The sequence below is a fragment of the Morone saxatilis genome, unplaced genomic scaffold (genome assembly GCF_004916995.1).
Source record: "Morone saxatilis isolate NCDOM2014 unplaced genomic scaffold, NCSU_SB_2.0 Contig14, whole genome shotgun sequence".
Lineage (NCBI taxonomy): Eukaryota > Metazoa > Chordata > Actinopteri > Moronidae > Morone > Morone saxatilis.
In genome coordinates this window covers 7,097,176-7,114,177 of record NW_023339696.1, presented here as the reverse complement: position 1 = coordinate 7,114,177, position 17,002 = coordinate 7,097,176, and the positions used below count along the sequence as shown (strand labels likewise).

General features: G+C 40.3%; 2 protein-coding genes across 2 annotated transcripts in view; one reads left to right on the top strand and one right to left on the bottom strand.

Moving 5' to 3' along the window:
* Nucleotides 1–1,601: 1,601 nt before the first annotated feature.
* Nucleotides 1,602–8,127, bottom strand: LOC118322592 (desumoylating isopeptidase 1-like). The gene is made up of 6 exons (XM_035654308.1): nt 7,928–8,127; nt 7,548–7,569; nt 6,982–7,051; nt 5,545–5,654; nt 5,248–5,370; nt 1,602–4,400 (listed from the first exon to the last, which is right to left on the bottom strand). Exons 1-6 carry the CDS (start codon nt 8,016–8,018, stop codon nt 4,310–4,312), a joined length of 507 nt encoding a protein of 168 aa, XP_035510201.1. The 5' UTR covers nt 8,019–8,127; the 3' UTR covers nt 1,602–4,309.
* A 400-nt stretch (nt 8,128–8,527) lies between these two features.
* The window catches only part of flii (FLII actin remodeling protein), a 13,767-nt gene continuing 5,292 nt past the window's right edge, over nt 8,528–17,002 (top strand). The window contains exons 1-21 of the mRNA XM_035654307.1: nt 8,528–8,805; nt 9,995–10,105; nt 10,797–10,868; nt 11,093–11,173; nt 11,441–11,688; nt 11,827–11,930; nt 12,133–12,308; nt 12,597–12,754; nt 12,873–12,957; nt 13,378–13,525; nt 13,665–13,795; nt 13,913–14,020; nt 14,223–14,327; nt 14,415–14,594; nt 14,797–14,879; nt 15,082–15,156; nt 15,433–15,516; nt 15,678–15,849; nt 16,175–16,282; nt 16,415–16,606; nt 16,768–16,866. Of these exons, the coding sequence (XP_035510200.1) occupies nt 8,743–8,805; nt 9,995–10,105; nt 10,797–10,868; nt 11,093–11,173; nt 11,441–11,688; nt 11,827–11,930; nt 12,133–12,308; nt 12,597–12,754; nt 12,873–12,957; nt 13,378–13,525; nt 13,665–13,795; nt 13,913–14,020; nt 14,223–14,327; nt 14,415–14,594; nt 14,797–14,879; nt 15,082–15,156; nt 15,433–15,516; nt 15,678–15,849; nt 16,175–16,282; nt 16,415–16,606; nt 16,768–16,866 (2,583 nt within the window). The 5' untranslated portion in view covers nt 8,528–8,742. The remainder of the gene's footprint in view (nt 8,806–9,994; nt 10,106–10,796; nt 10,869–11,092; nt 11,174–11,440; nt 11,689–11,826; nt 11,931–12,132; nt 12,309–12,596; nt 12,755–12,872; nt 12,958–13,377; nt 13,526–13,664; nt 13,796–13,912; nt 14,021–14,222; nt 14,328–14,414; nt 14,595–14,796; nt 14,880–15,081; nt 15,157–15,432; nt 15,517–15,677; nt 15,850–16,174; nt 16,283–16,414; nt 16,607–16,767; nt 16,867–17,002) is intronic.

Sequence of the window (17,002 nt, the reverse complement as noted above, 5' to 3'; positions counted from 1 at the left end):
ATGGGCCCTACTCGATCATCACCTGTTCCCTCACACTTTAAATCAGCCCTTCTTATAGGCATGTCCTATTATTATTATCGTCCCCTGTCAGGGCAATGCTGCTGTTCCACTCGTAACAGGACAAAAATCTCTTACAGTATTGTTACAAAACAAAGGTTAGTTCATAGAAAGATGATGATACTTTCTCCAGCCAGTGCTGTCTCCCTACGTCACTATCTGTCCTGACCTTTCGGGCTGTTACAAATGAGCAATCTTGAGTCAAGTATTCCCATACAGGCCCAGCTCATTCTTTTCTGCAGCATTTTCACAGGGCGAACGGCTTCTCTCAGAGGCAATTTAGTTCCCAGTGTTTCTTCACTTTCACTTTATGACCTATACTTTTCTTGCAATGTTAAACTCCAAACAGATCTTCAATTGCTATGTACATCTCATGATCCTTTCCGTTACATTTATGGTAAGCACCATATAGTTCACTCGAGTGGAGGTTACATTTACAAGATTCGGAATAATCTTAATAGGTAATAAACATGATTATATATACATATCAAACATTATATGAATTAAACATGATACAAATACATACGCAATATAAATATTAAAAAACATTTTTATTCGTGTGATATGAATAATTTCCCTCCCATCCCCTAGGATCTATATGAACCCATGGCATGAAAAATGCATATAAAGAATATCTGTGATATTCCACTTTCACTTTACTATTTATATGAACAGTTTCTGATACTTCTGAATATTTAACACACTATATCTTTTTTGATGACTCCTAGTGTCTCATTACCTATAGCACCCATCTTACTTAAATGAGTGTTGTGACATTTTTATTGTATCTTTTGTGACCTATTGATTGGAAATGTGTGCAAGACAATGCTTGTGAATCATATCAATAACATTTTTACCCATATGAATGTGATTATATGATTATGTCATTGGTCATTTTGCTATATGCAGTAAATGTCTCCTTTCCTCCCAGTTGGTATTTTTCTGAGGACCACTTGTAGTCGGTTCAAAGCTAATAGATTTAAAGGAAAATGTGATTCCAGTGTGAGAATACTTCTTGTATTATAACTTTATTGATTTTTCATCCCACTGAGGTTTTGTGGATGTGAACTTAAATTCCATTAGACCCTCTTCTTTCTTCCATTGATTGTTTTTTACAGTTAAATGGACTGTACTTTCTAGTCTACCGACCACTCAAAGTTGCCAAATACATGCCTAAATGGTCATGAATCCACCCAATTCACACAGTATGGAGAAGCCATCATAAACAGAAACTAATACCCATTCATTCACATTCTCCACCAATGCACAGCAATTTGGACAATTTGGGTTCAGGTATCTTGCTTCCAGGACACTTCGACATGCAGCAGGATGAGCCAGGGATGGAACCAGCAACCTTCTGATTTGCAGACATTAGCATGATTTTAAAGCGATTGCAGTCCTTAAAATTGACTTCCATAAATGTGTGTATTTGTGCGAATATTATGTATTTCTATCATATGTACAATCAGTGAAAAACAAAACAATGCAAACACTTTAAATAGCCAGAAGCTATTTAAAAGAGTCAAAAATCAGACCAGAGATTCTCACCTTTGCAGTCAATGGCTTTATATGTAGGTAGAATTACAAAAAAAAACAATTCCACAAACAATATGCATAAACATATCTACTATAGTTAGATTACTTAAACAGGGAATAACATAATATCCAGAACTATCTGTTGTAATTTCACATTACAGGTAGCAGCCAGCAACAACATATCAGAGCAACAAAGGGTGATTTGTGCAGTAATACATTTCAGTGGTCTGGTTAGCATGTCAGTTAGTTGGTTAGTAGAAGGCAAAATGACAGAACCCAGATTCACCTGAGCTTTCTAGCCTCTTAAAGGGGAATTAACCTAAAAGTAGCCAAATACAAATATAATACAAATGTCAGGTTAAACTTTTAGAAAAACATCGTTTTTAAATTCTCGCACATCCTATATTTGTGTGCAGGCGCACTAGAGAAATGATTAAGCCTCGAGCGTCGAGTGATGGCGACTGCTTTGGAAGGTAAAATATGTGTACAGTTTATTTATTGCAGGAGAACACAATGAAAGTTAATGCTGGTTGAATCACTTTTTAAGATTTCTTGTTTTTCTGTGCTTCTGTCATCCATCACTCCACTCAGGCTTGTGAGGTTCAATATGGTTCATTTGTGTTTAACAGCTGTCTTAATTAGATAACCCCTAAAACATGTCTATGCATTATCTTAAAATTAGACAGCTATGTGTTCTTTCTGATGGCAGAGTGCAGTGTGTAATACACTGAGATTGTAGGCTGTGGGTATTACTGGATCCAGATGTTTAATCTGTAATATTTTCAATTGTTTACATTTCCTACAGTTCCCTGCACATCTTAATGCATGATTATTAGTGAGTTGACTGTTCCTTACTATCTCTAACCCCATTTATTAGATTTCTGGACATTCATGCAGTAAACTAACTACCAGATTTTTAATGTGGACGGCACAGGAAGTTACCATCTGTGCTATACGATAACCATGCCAACTCCCAACAGTGTGACTGTAGCCAAGCAGAGGGAAATGAAGGCACAGAGGTGTATTGTATATCAACACTCTCTGGTGGCTGTTAAAGGACTCAAGCAGGTTGTTAATAAGTTGACAGTACAGCATATGGTCAACTCTACATTTAAAAAAAAAAAAAAATCTGTGTTTAGAATTACCCACATGGAAACTAAAACGTGTCTACTTCAAAAACTGTATAACAAAATGTATCTATGATCAGCATCTCCCTGTGGAGCTGGTAACACAGGCCAAGAGGCACAACTTGCGTCATATAACAGGGCTGTGGTGCAGTTCACGTTTATATCAGAGAATAGAATTAATACCAAAAACCCTACATTGTTAGTTATTCTGTTCAAGAATATCATTTAAAAAAGGACCAGAATTGTCTTGGAAATGATTCTAAAGCACTTTGTAATTTTGTTTTCTTGCCCTGCATGACATACACTTTTGTAATCAGCTCTACCGTTAACAAATGTCATCAGCCAGGGTTTTACTTTCATGTACATAACAATAACTGAATTTACAATGAACTCATCCCAGTCCTGCTATAGCGACATATACTAAACAAGTTTCTGATAACCTGCTGTGTGTCATATCACAAAAGATATGATAAATGGAATGATAATGTAAGGTTTAGTAAGTAGGCGACCACAGAGGAGTTCAACAGAGTCAATAAACACTAAACTAGTACAGGCATAAAAGGATTACTGATGGAAAGTTAACTACAAGCCTCCAAATAGCAACAACAAAAAAAAATCATAAAAGTGCAAAATTTAAATATGATTGACATTAAAAGACTCTCCAAGATTCGACCATCTTATTTTCCATCTATCTGCATCCATTGAATTGAATATATTAAACATATCTATGCAAAAGTGTACACTGGATTAAATTCATTGTAGTCAGCAGTAGATGATAATCTACTACTACTGGTATGTCTGTAATAATGTCAGTGGTGAAAAGAGAACTACATTTCTTATTAAATGACTAAACTGAAGAACTACAATATTTATTAAATAATCATTGTAATACCAAAATGGAAAAAAGACTACATGTTCCAACTGAAATAAAAGTAAAGGAGCATTTTGTACCTGAGCACAAAAAGTTAAAGTACTAAATAAGCTGGATGCACTAATGTGCAAGAGGTATTTTAATGTTGTATGTGTTTTAATTACAGCTATCGGATAAATGTAGCGGAGTAAAAAGTGCAATATTTCTATGTTATGGAGTAAAAATATAAATTAAGCTAGGCTAAATTAAGTTGCAGTGCCCCAAATTTAAATATATTCTGTTACATTACACTTCTGAAAGTTTAACTAGATTTCTGTCTTACTGTAGGTGTATTTCTAAGAAGGCAACATTCATAAAAGTCAGTCATAAAACTAACTGTTTTGATATCTGGCTTTGTCGGTAAACCCAAAAATTCCATCTGTTTTATATAAGTACTTAATACTTTATCTGTACATTGAATTAGATGACCCCAAACTAGCTGCGAGTTCCTCCAACCAACTGAACCAACAAGATTTTAAGAGAAAATTATATTTAAGTTATGAATTTTCCGGATTAACTGGTCAGCAATCAGTTATAGCTTACAAAATCCATCGGCTTCAGTGCTAGTGTGTAACTTATTTACAGAAAGAAAGAAAGACGATTAGTTTGCGACTTCTCATTCACTGACTACAATGGAAGTGACCTTATGAACACTCTGTGACTCTGCTGCTCTCTCAGGTTAGACGTTTCTTCCCCTGTTGATGACGTTACCTCCTGGAGGAGCGATGTGGATCGAGTCCAGGATAGGCCGCAGTATTTGGCCGAACGGTCTGGAGAAGGAGGGAGGGGATTTGGTTTGATATTTTAAACTGAATCATAACACAAAGATTGCACATTGTTTCAGGCCTAAACCAAACATTCAGATGTCACAGCATATTAACAGACTGTATCTACTTTTTGTTTTCCAGCGGGGTTAACAGAGTGTTCGTACAAACAGTCTTTCCACTCAAGATATGTGCTCAAGTTGCTTCTACTGAGTCAGTTCTATAGCTGTTCTTTCCACACCATGCCAATAGAAAAATCTGAGAAAACCACCACATTTAAAGGTGACATCGACACACCATACTCCACTCTGTGCACTACTACAATGCACTGATGCATCTATATAGAAATGTCTTAATTGTGCAGCGAACTTTTAAGATTTGGGCACATATTCTAGCAAATACTTTATAAATGATGTGCTTTGTCATTATCACAGCAGCAATTACTGCTGCCTGTTTGGCAGGAATTTGCGGTAGAACTTGTGATGGCTACAAAGAGATCAGTGTGCTCTATAAACTCTTCTGAGGGCTACAGCGCGTTACCTTTTTGGTTCACTTGCCATGTTTGAAATGTGTGCAACACATAGAAACAGACACAGGGAATACACACTTCACGTTATAATAATCCATATGTTTCATGATTTAGCCATACGTAGTTATAAATGTGAGTACAAGTGAATAACAGTCATTTTAGCTGTTACTTTTAAAGAGGTAAGCTAAAATGTGTTTTTTGAGCTGTAAACAGAACTATAAAGTTAAGCCAGATTTGCTTTGATTTCATCAGGGCACCGACGTTGTCTTTGAAACAGACTTGACTGAAGTCATAGGCAGCTGACAGACTCAGTTTTACACTCACGTTGAGAGCACTTCAGAGGGAAGGTCGGTGATGTAAGAGGGGATGGACCTGCCCGTCAGGAACTGAGCCACCTCGTTGGTGAAAGTGTTGCAGTTGTGCTCAAACAGACGATACCGGTCACCTCTGAACCAGGAGAGAACGGAAGACAGTGAGATAACAGCTAACGAGTATATAACCCTAAGAATTAGATGGATTACTACTGATTTTAACACGTGTGTCTGCTTTGGGACATCATATTCAATATATAAACAATGAGGGAAGGAGGAGTGGAGAAGAGATGAATAACATTTACTCAACCTGTATGTACTTTCTCCCAGGGAAGAGAGGTAATCCATAAAGATCTCCTCAGACACTTCAGTCTCTCCCAGCTCTACCACTGTGTCTGGAGGACCCAGCATCGTCCCACCCTGACAGACAAAATGTGCACATTATATGAGGGAGTAATCAAATCACTGATGTTTTATTGCTCCGATTGCTGTCTGTGAAGAGGTGAGAAGGAGTGAGAAGTGTGAGGATGAACTGAACTTGATTCTTAAAGGTAGATTTGTATCATTTTTTATTTCAACACACCTGTGATCGTGCATATTTGCCGCACGGCTGGAATGGTATTTGACAGCAGAAACCTGTTCAGCTATCTCCAACATCAAACAGCAGGTTTTATCAGTCCCTCTGGATTACAGCAAGGGTGTCTTTCTAGAGCTGCCGCTTTGCACAATCACGTACAGACATGAATCTCCAAGAGGCTAATTAACCAGTTTCCGACTTTTTTCCTGCTTGTTCTAATTTCATTACCGTTAACAGTGGCTGAGGCCGGCAATATTCTCTGTTTTTAGATATATTTTCCAAAACCAACCATTTGCATTTATCCTACTAACAAGTATTGTCTGTGCAGCCAAAGCCTGATATATCTTGTTCCTCTTGGCCGTAGAGCTCCATTAAAACCCAACAACGAGCCACATTGTGGCACTGTGTAACAAGTTCATTCATTATGCAATTTATTTTGAGTCAACCCCACAGACACATGGTCCTGCTGCTATAAATACTCACTGACACACAAAATGTGTATTAATCCACGGCTGGAAAAAAAAAAAACAGTTTACCCTTGTTTGAGTAAAATTTGATAAAGACTACCATGCCCAGCTGGTTATGAAGTGATTTTGCTATTTTTAAGCTGTTTTAAAATGAAACTACTGTATATATGTGTGACACAGGCAGCGAAGGAAGTCATAAAAGTTGTTTTTGGTCTTTTGATGGGGTCTGTAGACAACAAGAAAAAAAAAAAAAGAATTATACCAGCCTCATCCTTTAAAAAGTACTCTGGGGAATGCAGAAAATCACAAACTGAAGTCGAGGTCATTTCAGCAGATTTCAAACATCATCACAAAATAGCACCTGAGAGGATGTAAGAGCATGTGAATGACTAATTCTGTGATTTGCTGAGAGGCCTTCTAGTAATTAGCACCAATGAACTTAGAAACCTGAGATTATGTCTTACACATGACGACATTGGCTTTTATAAACACAGAAGCCCACATTCATATATAGAGGTTTGGTTTAAGCAATACTGTGCATAGCTGGGACACATAATCTCAGTCACAGGAATCAAAACAAGACCTGTTTGGGTTTTCGGGTCTGTTTTCTCTCTGTGTGTTGTAACTCTTCTTTTGCGGACATATCCTTCATGAGCCTGTTTGATGAGACAGCTAGGAGTCAGTCGTCTTGTTACAGACTTACCGGTGAACAGCTCGAGATCCCCTCCCCTCCGAAGAAGAACTCATCACCGTATGCCACTATAGCCGTGTGCCTGAAAGAAAAACACAAAATTAACACAGGGGTAAATTCAGGTCAGAACAACTCACCATTACCCTGGTTTATTTAAAACTGTCACACAGTCCCTCTTTGCCACATAAGAAGCAACAAACCAGAACCCGATTATTACAGTAATAACAGTTTAATAAATACACTTAAATGCAAAAATCCACTATCCTACCACTCCCCTCACCCAATATTGCTTCACTTTACGATTTCTTATTTTTTTCTGAAATTATTTAAGGCAAAGTTCAAAACAAAACAAATGAACAAACAACAACTAGAGGACAGAATTAGACAAACTGCCAGTAGCTGTTTTTAGCTTTGTTCTGTGTTTTAGAGGGTCCTACACCTGCTGGACCCACACCATTATATACACTGCCAATATTATACACTGTCAATAATACACATATTACATGAGGAGCAATGTTTTCGTGACTTTTAGGTCACAGGAAAACCAGCTTTGAAAATAGCAAAAAAAAGATTCATACCATATACCGTCCAGTTGCTTTCCTGTAACAGAAAGAGGGAAAGTAGTGAGAGGAAGAAGGTAGCAGAAGACTTTCTTCTCCTTGGAGCTGTAACTTACAAATGAAGCAGTTTGATGTCAACCCCCAATAACGACCTTTGAACCATTCCTTAGGATGTGGGGACATAAATCAGTCACGCTTTACAGTTCATCAGCAAAATAAACGAATACAAAATAAGTAGGCCACGGTGGCTTGGTCATAAATCAGTACGGTGGACGGCGGCGACTGCATGAAGCCACTTTACGGTGTAAGCTAGAGAAGGCATCTCCACCCGGTATTTGTTATCATCACTTATTAGTCCCCCAGGCCAGGTTACATCGGATTTCTTCAGCTGTACTTACCTAACATGATGGGACTGAGGCTGCGGGCCATCCCTCTCGATAGATCATAAATATATAGTTGTACATTGTATCGCGTAGGATTCTTTTCCATAATGTAAACCCCGAAACAGGCTTTTATTTCTCTGTTGAGTCGCTAAGCTAGGCACATTAAATGGCACAGCTGACTGGGCGGTTCAATGAATGATGTCATCACGTCTAAAAATACGAAAACACTTCCGCTTTCACTGCTTTCAAAATAAAATGTTTGTGGCGAAACATAGATATAAAATACTGTAAGCTTTAGTTAGAGATGGCTTTATTTTGAAAAAAATGTGTATCTTTTCCGGTATTACCCGCTATCTCTACATGACTTGACACAATTTAATTAAAATAACCGACTGCGGTTTTTGTTGCAAATGTGCCCCCATGATCAAAGGGAAATTAACAACTCAGTGTCCCATCAGTCCGGAGACTTTTATCTCATCAATATTGTGCCCCACACTTCAGTCCAGCAGGAGAAGGCGTTTTTGTTGGATAAAAGTCATATTGTACAAACCTGTTACTTTCACAGAGACTGTCGTTCCAGTGTTTAGATATTGTGGATCATGGATGTGTTGCAGTCCCTGATGCCCACTAGAAGGCGCTGACGGATTATTATTTCTCTGGTCCACATTCCGAAGCAATAGGTGGCGGTAATGCACCTGGAAACCTGGTTTTCAACCTAAAAAAGAGGAAGAAAAGCAGCAGACTCAACCATAGACATATAACAAATATCGCTCTCTGCTGCTCAACCAAAATAGACTGGTCGAGGGTTGAGCAGCTGACATCAACCAGAAATGGCTGCCACCGGAGTCCTTCCCTTCATAAGGGGGGTAGACCTCAGTGGAAACGACTTTAAAGTAAGGATTCTAAGCACTGTTTGTTCATTTTATATCCACCGCTGAGCTGAGTTAAGATAACTAACGTTAGATAAAGATAATCCGAGTTGGAGACGCAGAGGAACACACGGCTAACGTTAGCTTATCTCTCCGTCTCTAGCGTTGGGCGTTAGCCGGTTGTCCGATGATAGACATGGACAAAGTAGCAGTCAGGTCTCGGCCGCAGGCGTCCTGTCTGGCGGTCAGTGCGTTTCTGTTCAGGGGAATAGGATGGTGAAGGGTACTTATTTACTTTGTGAAATGTTAGACTATTCAGGGAGAGTTTGGGATTTCGTAGCTCTTGTTTCCAACGTCACGTTAGCTGGCTAATTTAGCTTCACTGTTGGCTAACCGGCTGTCTGGGTCAGAAGACCAAGCCCCGTGTCAGAACATGTCCGCACAATTACAGCATTTAACTTACAGTAGATAACACTACGGCCAAAAGCAGCACCTTTACCTCACCCGTTAACGTTGTAGAGTCTGTTGAATGGCAGCAGCCACCCAGAGTCGTCACAACGTTACTTTTAGGATTTGACATTTGACACACTTTGTGATCTTAGTTTGGGAGGCAGGAGCAGCAGGCCGGCTGGCAGCAGTGACAGCTGGGATAATCTGGAATGTATTTGAACTAACTGGATCATTTGTGCACTTATCGCTAGCTGCCATGTGGCCCGGGAAAGTAGAACAAATAAAGTAGCTGGGAATAACTTGTGTATGGCTCATGATTCAAATCTAATTTTAGCCAGCGTAGGATGAGATCATTTCCTCTAACCAATTGTGCCCTGGATTTGAACGACCGTATGCAGCACCGTTTATTATTCTGACAGTAAAAGATAACATAGAGTGAACTTCACAGCTGGCCAGATGTGTGCTGCGTACTTGAGAAGCTGATATGTGACTGACTGATTTGACCTGTCACATAATAACAGTTATGAAGTGAATATGAAGAAACGCATACATTGAGTTTACTGTTCTTATACTGATGTATTCACAAGGTTAAAGCGCAGTATTTGATACATTCGGTAATGATGTGGAAATTATGTTTAAGTTTTTTGTTTTCACTACTTCAGGTTCTAATGATTAGGGTAACTAAATGTATGCATGCAAGAAGTCCTCCTCTCTCCTCATCTTCTTTGTCTCCCACCTATCTCACCCGTCTCTCTCTACACAGGGTGGGTACTTCCCAGAGCACGTCAAGTGTATGAGCAGTCTGCGATGGCTGAAACTGAACAGGACAGGACTGTGTTACCTCCCAGAGGAGCTGGCCTCTCTGCAGAAGCTGGTGAGACATTCAGGGCAACTTACTAGTTGTTAGCCTGTCCTCACATCTCATGTTCTTGTCTTAATTGTCAGTAATAGTGATAGTAACACTTGTCAATTTATATTATTAGTCATAGTTAGTCATTTCATTATGCTTGTGTCTACTTTATTAACCGGGATTTGTTCCATTTGGTGTGCCGTGTATTACTGCATTGTTGGTAGCAGTGTTGTCTCTGATGAGTCAAAGCATTTCTTTTTTTAAAACTTCATGTGTGTGTAACAGAGGACGTCATGTCAGCAGATTGGTGCACTTTATCAGTGTAACCTCACCTGATTAGGAACACACAGCGTCCTATTTTAATCCTCAATATCTCTGATAGGATATTTTATCTAAACCTCCAAAGCTGCAATCAGCAGGCCGCAGTGAAAAGATGATCTATGCTAACATGCTTGATCTTAACACCTCACAGAGTGTAGGTAAATAAGATTAGTCTGTTGTAATGGCTTGCAGTCTCGGGGATGTGTTTCACTGAAATCTGTTTAGATTTGATCCTGTTTGCAGTTAGTTCATTCTGTTTAGAGACAACAGGGCATTAGTGCAAGCAGTACATTTCACAGCAGTGACCTATTTATAGGATTTTAGCTGACTGTGTTTTGTTTGTGCAGTGCGCTGTGTATCTTTAATCACAGTTTACTGTTTTTTCTTCTTTTAGGAGCATCTTTCAGTGAGTCACAACAGCCTGACCACCTTACATGGAGAACTGTCCAGCTTACCGAACTTACGGGTAACTGACACCCACACGTGCACAAGAACATGCAGATATCTTTGTAAAGTGTATATATATATATATATACTTTAAAGCTATAAGAAACGACAATGCAAAATTGTTTGTTAGTACTGTTGAACTCAATCTATTGCTTTGACAAGTTCACATTGTTATGGTCTGTTTCTACTTGTACCAATGTGTCGTTCTAATAGTGTCCTCAATGTGTTTTACTATGTGTGCAGGCAGTGGTAGCCAGAGCCAACAACCTGAAAAACTCTGGAGTCCCGGATGACATCTTTCAGCTAGATGACCTCTCTGTGCTGGTAAATAATAATCTTATACAATCTCTTTCTCTGCCTATCTCTGACTTTTTTTTTTTTTTTTTACAGTCTACCCACATTTTTTCCAACAACATGCTTCCTTTCCTTTTTTTCTGGTCCACTGTTTGAACTTCACACACTTCTTCTTTCCCCTTTTCTCTTCTTCAGTTATTTTTGAAACCATCCCAAAAACAGCCTTGACTTACAGACAGTATTTACAACAAAGACCATATCATGATTCTCCCCTCTTTTCCTTTCTTGTCCTTTCAGGACCTGAGCTACAATCAGCTGACAGAGATCCCCAGGGACCTGGAGAACAGCAGGAACATGCTGGTGCTGAATCTAAGCCACAACAGTATCGACTCCATCCCTAACCAGCTGTTCATCAACCTGACAGACCTGCTGTATCTGGACCTGAGCGACAACAAGCTGGACAGCCTGCCACCCCAGATGAGACGCCTAGTTCACCTGCAAACACTCACACTGAACAACAATCCATTGATGCATGCTCAATTGCGGTAAGAAGATGTGATTTTTACTTTACCTAAACGCCCAGACATTCCTAGGTCTCATGTAAGTCCTTAAAATAGGAAGGAAAATGTATTTATTTGTTGTAATGCTGCTCTGACTGTTGTTATCTCTGTGTGTCTGAGCAGCCAGCTGCCAGCCATGGTGGCATTACAGACTCTCCACCTGAGGAACACCCAGAGGACCCAGAGCAACATGCCCACCAGCCTGGAGGGACTAACGCATTTAGCAGGTAACACACACACCCACACAGACACTCAGAGACCACCTATTCAGGGACCTGACACATTTCCTTCTTACTTTTACCTCTAGGCACTTAGACCCGTTGGTACCTTTTTCATAAATTTGTCACTTTGTCTATTTTTCCTAACTGTCTTTCTGGGGAAACATGCTTTTTACAAACACATTCCCTCTGTCCCTCCCGTCTCTTTCAGATGTTGACCTGTCATGCAACGACCTGACTCGGGTACCAGAGTGCCTCTATTCACTGGGCAGTTTGAAGAGACTCAACCTAAGCAGTAATCAGATCTCAGAACTGTCCCTCTGCATCGACCAGTGGACTCAGCTGGAGACACTTAACCTGAGCCGCAACCAGCTCACCTCACTGCCTGTAAGAACAACAATAATAATTACACGCTGTTTAGAAAGCTGTGTGGCTGGAGTTGTTGGGCTAATAAGACCAACACTACCTGTATGACTGAATACAGAGAAATATGTAAATTTGGGCTAACTAACCTTTTTTTTTAAATGTATTAATCTGATTTAGTTTACTTTCAAATACTTATTTTGATGCATTTCCCTGTGTAATTAAAATACAATAACCAACTATAACTAAAATATATATAATATAACAAAAACATGTCTAACGTTTAATGCTTGCTTGTGTGTCTCCATCCAGTCTGCAATCTGTAAGCTGTCCAAACTGAAGAAGCTGTACGTAAACTCTAACAAACTGGACTTTGATGGGGTCCCACCAGGAGTTGGCAAACTGTCCAGCCTCACTGAGTTCATGGCCGCCAACAACAACTTGGAACTTATCCCAGAGGGACTCTGCAGGTAACACACAGATTGACGGTGCTGTGATTGATGAGCCACCAGCCTTTAAATGCATTGGCATTTTATCAGCACACACAAATGTGGTTATGTGAATTTGTGGTTTTGTGTTCTTGTCCAGGTGTGGGAAGCTGAAGAAGCTGGTGCTGAATAAAAACCGCCTGGTAACACTGCCTGAGGCCATCCACTTCTTGACTGATTTAGAGGTACAATGCTCACTACACTAGTAACTTTACTGGACAGACAATACTGGATACACGATAAGTTTGAGATTTGATTACTTACTATGAAAGTGTTAAAATGAATATTAAAGTGAGCTGGCTGTAATCTCCCTCGTGATTGGAGAGAAAACATATTTACTGTAACAAAGATTCTGTTGTAGTTAAAAGTGTGATTACAAAATGTATTACATAAGATAACATAAAGAAAAGAGAAAATATTATACAGTACATTTAAAGTTTCTCTACAATAATATACAGGAGGCTGTGGTCTGTAACGTCATGTTTGTATCTAATACATATATTCCATTAAGTATTACTCCATGTATACAAATTCTTATTGTTTAGGAAAAGATTAACTATTTGATACCCACACAAACCTTTTTCCATTAATATATCTTTCTGTAGATTCTGGATGTGCGTGAGAACCCTAACCTGGTGATGCCTCCTAAACCAGTCGACAGAGCAGCAGAGTGGTACAACATTGACTTCTCCCTCCAGAACCAGCTCCGGCTGGCCGGGGCCTCACCTGCTACTGTAGCTGCTGCCGGAGGAGGTGTGTGTCACTATCTGTACAGTTTGCACATGAATGTATTGGAATATTCAGTGTTCGTGCCTTTTTGTTATACTGGCAAGTTATTGACCATCATTTTGTAGAGAGGCTTAAATGTGTATCTGTGCGTACATGTGTCCAGGAGCCAGCCCCCGAGATCCACTGGCGAGAAAGATGAGGCTAAGGAGGAGGAAGGACTGTTCTCAGGACGATCAGGCGAAGCAGGTGCTGAAGGGCATGAGTGACGTCGCGCAGGAGAAGAAGAACTTGGAGGTAAGGAAGAAGATAAGGAAGAAGGAAGAAGGGAAGCTAGGCAGGCCACCGAGAGAATGATGAACACAACAGGGTTGATTTGCATTTTATTTACCAAGAATTCTGTTCATTTTGCAGGAGAATGGAGATTTGAAATATGCTGATTTAAAGATCAGGCGCTGGGACAAGAGTCTAGAGAAACCTCAGCTGGACTACTCCGAGTTCTTTATGGAGGACGTGGGGCAGGTAATCTATCTGTGTGGGTGTGAGTGGGTGGTCTCTCCTTTTTCAGTGCCCTTGAACTGCCCACTGAACTTAGGTGCTTTAGTAGAGTTAAGTGTAGAATTGAATATCTTTTGAAGATCAACACACATCTCGCATTAGATTTATCTGCGTTGCATTGTGCAGATATCAGTATACATGTCTCTTCTGTTTCTCCTGCCTACAGGTTCCAGGTGTAACGGTGTGGCAGATAGAGAACTTTATTCCTGTCCAAGTGGATGAAACTTTCCATGGCAAATTCTATGAGGCTGATAGCTACATAATTCTCAAGGTAACACATCAGATCTGCCATCATTTACCCAAGACACATGTCAGTATTTCTCTCGCCTTTCTCACGTTCCTGTTTTTCCAATTGCAGACCTTCCTGGACGACAATGGCGCATTGAACTGGGAGATCTTCTACTGGATTGGCCAAGAGGCCACTCTGGACAAGAAGGCTGGCTCTGCCATCCACGCCGTCAACCTCAGAAATTTCCTTGGAGCGGAGTGCAGGACGATACGGGAAGAGATGGGAGATGAGAGCGAGGAGTTCAGTGCCGTACGTACACACTGTACATACAAGCATAGACAGACAGACAGATGTACACACAACTAACGTTCAAAAAACGTCTGATACTTTGCCAGTCTAAGCTTAGCATGAAGTCACTGTGCTTTAAATGCACATTTAATTCGACCTTTATACTGTAAATAATCTAGTGTTACATGCTGTTGTAATTGACTAATTTTGGTTGTGTGTGCAGGTGTTTAACAATGAGATCTCCTACATTGAGGGAGGAACAGCCAGTGGATTCTACACTGTGGAGGACTCTAACTATTCTGTCAGGTAGGCTGGAAGGAGCTGTTTTTCATCCTTTTGTCTTTATTCCTTCTAAGTCAAGTCATATTTCTTATATTTTTATCTTTTATGGGAATTTATGTAGAGACATGTTTGCAACTTTGTTTTGAAAAGCAGCTCAAAATCAAGTGTCGGAATTTATTTTGTCAGCGTCTTCACAACGTCCTTTGTCCTTTTGTGTGTTTATCAGGTTGTACAGAGTTTACGGCAAGAAAAACATCAGATTGGAGTCTGTACCTGTGAAGGCCTCCTCCCTCGACCCTCGGTAACTCTCACACACCCTGTCTGCCTCAAACACCACATGACCCACTTGCATAGTTTCCCACACCCACCAGTAAACTCACTCTTTCCCTTACATACACAAGTCTCCTGTTCCAATGCTTTCCATTCCTCTTTTCTTTATTTGACACAATCACTGGATTTGCTGTAAACCTGCAGCTGAATTGTTACTCATTTATTCCTACTGCTGTTTGATGCGTACACTGTGTTTCATTTAGTGTGAAACTTGGTCCATAACATCCTGTCTTATTCTTTTTGGTAGCTATGTCTTCCTGTTGGACACAGGGCTGGAAATCTTTGTCTGGAGAGGAGCCAACGCTACCCTCAGCGGCACCACAAAGGCCAGGTACACAAATCAAGTGCTAACACAAACATTTCTGCCACCTGGCAGAAAAATCTCAAGTTTGTTCTCATGTTAGGGACACATTAAAAAAACAAACTTGATTCCAGCCCATAAATGTAGTGATGCAAAGCTGTGTTCTATGTGCATTCTTTCCCATCTGTCAGGTTGTTTGCTGAAAAGATAAATAAGAATGAACGTAAGAGCAAGGCGGAGATCACAACTCTCATGCAGAACCAGGAGCCTCCGGGTTTCTGGGAGGTACTGGGAGGACAACCAGAGGAGATCAAGAAACACGTACCAGATGACTTCTCTCCTGTCAGACCTAAACTCTACAAGGTAAGTCTTTTTAAATAGCCTTCATACATACACTCTATAACTGACGTCATGCTGTGAATGTTACTTATTGTGGACTGCAGTAGAAGTGTACATGCACAATTAGGGTAGTGTAGGTGTAACACAAATTGGTTTGTTGGAGGAGTTGGAGGAGGCGTGTAGGATTTAGTCTCATTTACTTCTGTCAGGATGTAGGATAAGTTTCAGCAAACATGGCAAAAAGTTAGTTTTATAAAAGTTACCTGCTGCAGCTTTAAAACAGGTCTGAAGACAGACAGCAGTCTCAAACAGGAAATCACAACTCACTGATGTTTTCACTGTCCTGTAGGTGGGCTTGGGTCTGGGCTACCTGGAGCTGCCACAGATTAACTACAAGCTGTCAGTCGAGCACAAAGATCCCAAGATCAAACTGGACACTCTGCCAGAGATGAGACTGGTACGTTTATCTGCTGCACAATCACCAGAACCTACAATTCCCTCCTTCCCATCCCTATCACTACCCCATCTCCTTCTTCACTGCTTTTTTTTTTCTCCATCCTCCTCTCCGTATCTCCATCCCTCTCCTCAGGTGCAGTCGCTGCTAGACACAAAGTGCGTGTACATCCTGGACTGCTGGTCTGATGTGTTTATCTGGATCGGGAGGAAGTCTCCACGTCTCGTCAGAGCTGCTGCCTTAAAACTGGGTCAGGAGATCTGCTCCATGCTGCACCGGCCCAAACATGCCTGCGTCACCCGCAACCTGGAGGGCACCGAGTGCCAGGTAATTATTTTATACTGCGCCGCTTCAAATACTTCTGCTGCAAGTAAAAATGTTACAATGGCAAGATTCCCATTTGAGCCGCAACCAGCTCACATTTTAAAAATCTGTCCACTTGCTTTACCTGCTTATAGTATAACGTATTCTAAATGTCTCTTTCTCAGGTCTTTAAATCCAAGTTTAAGAACTGGGATGATGTGTTGAAGGTAGACTACACCAGAGCAGCTGAGACTGTACAACAGAAGGACAACCTACAGGGCAAGGTCAGTGGTCTCTGTGTGTGTGTGTGTGTGTGTGTGTGTGTGTGTTTTTAAAAAAAAAAAAAAGAGCTGTGAGATATAAAATCTTGTATGTTTTTTCTTTTTTTTTTCTTGGGACCATTTTGTTTCACTTTAGATC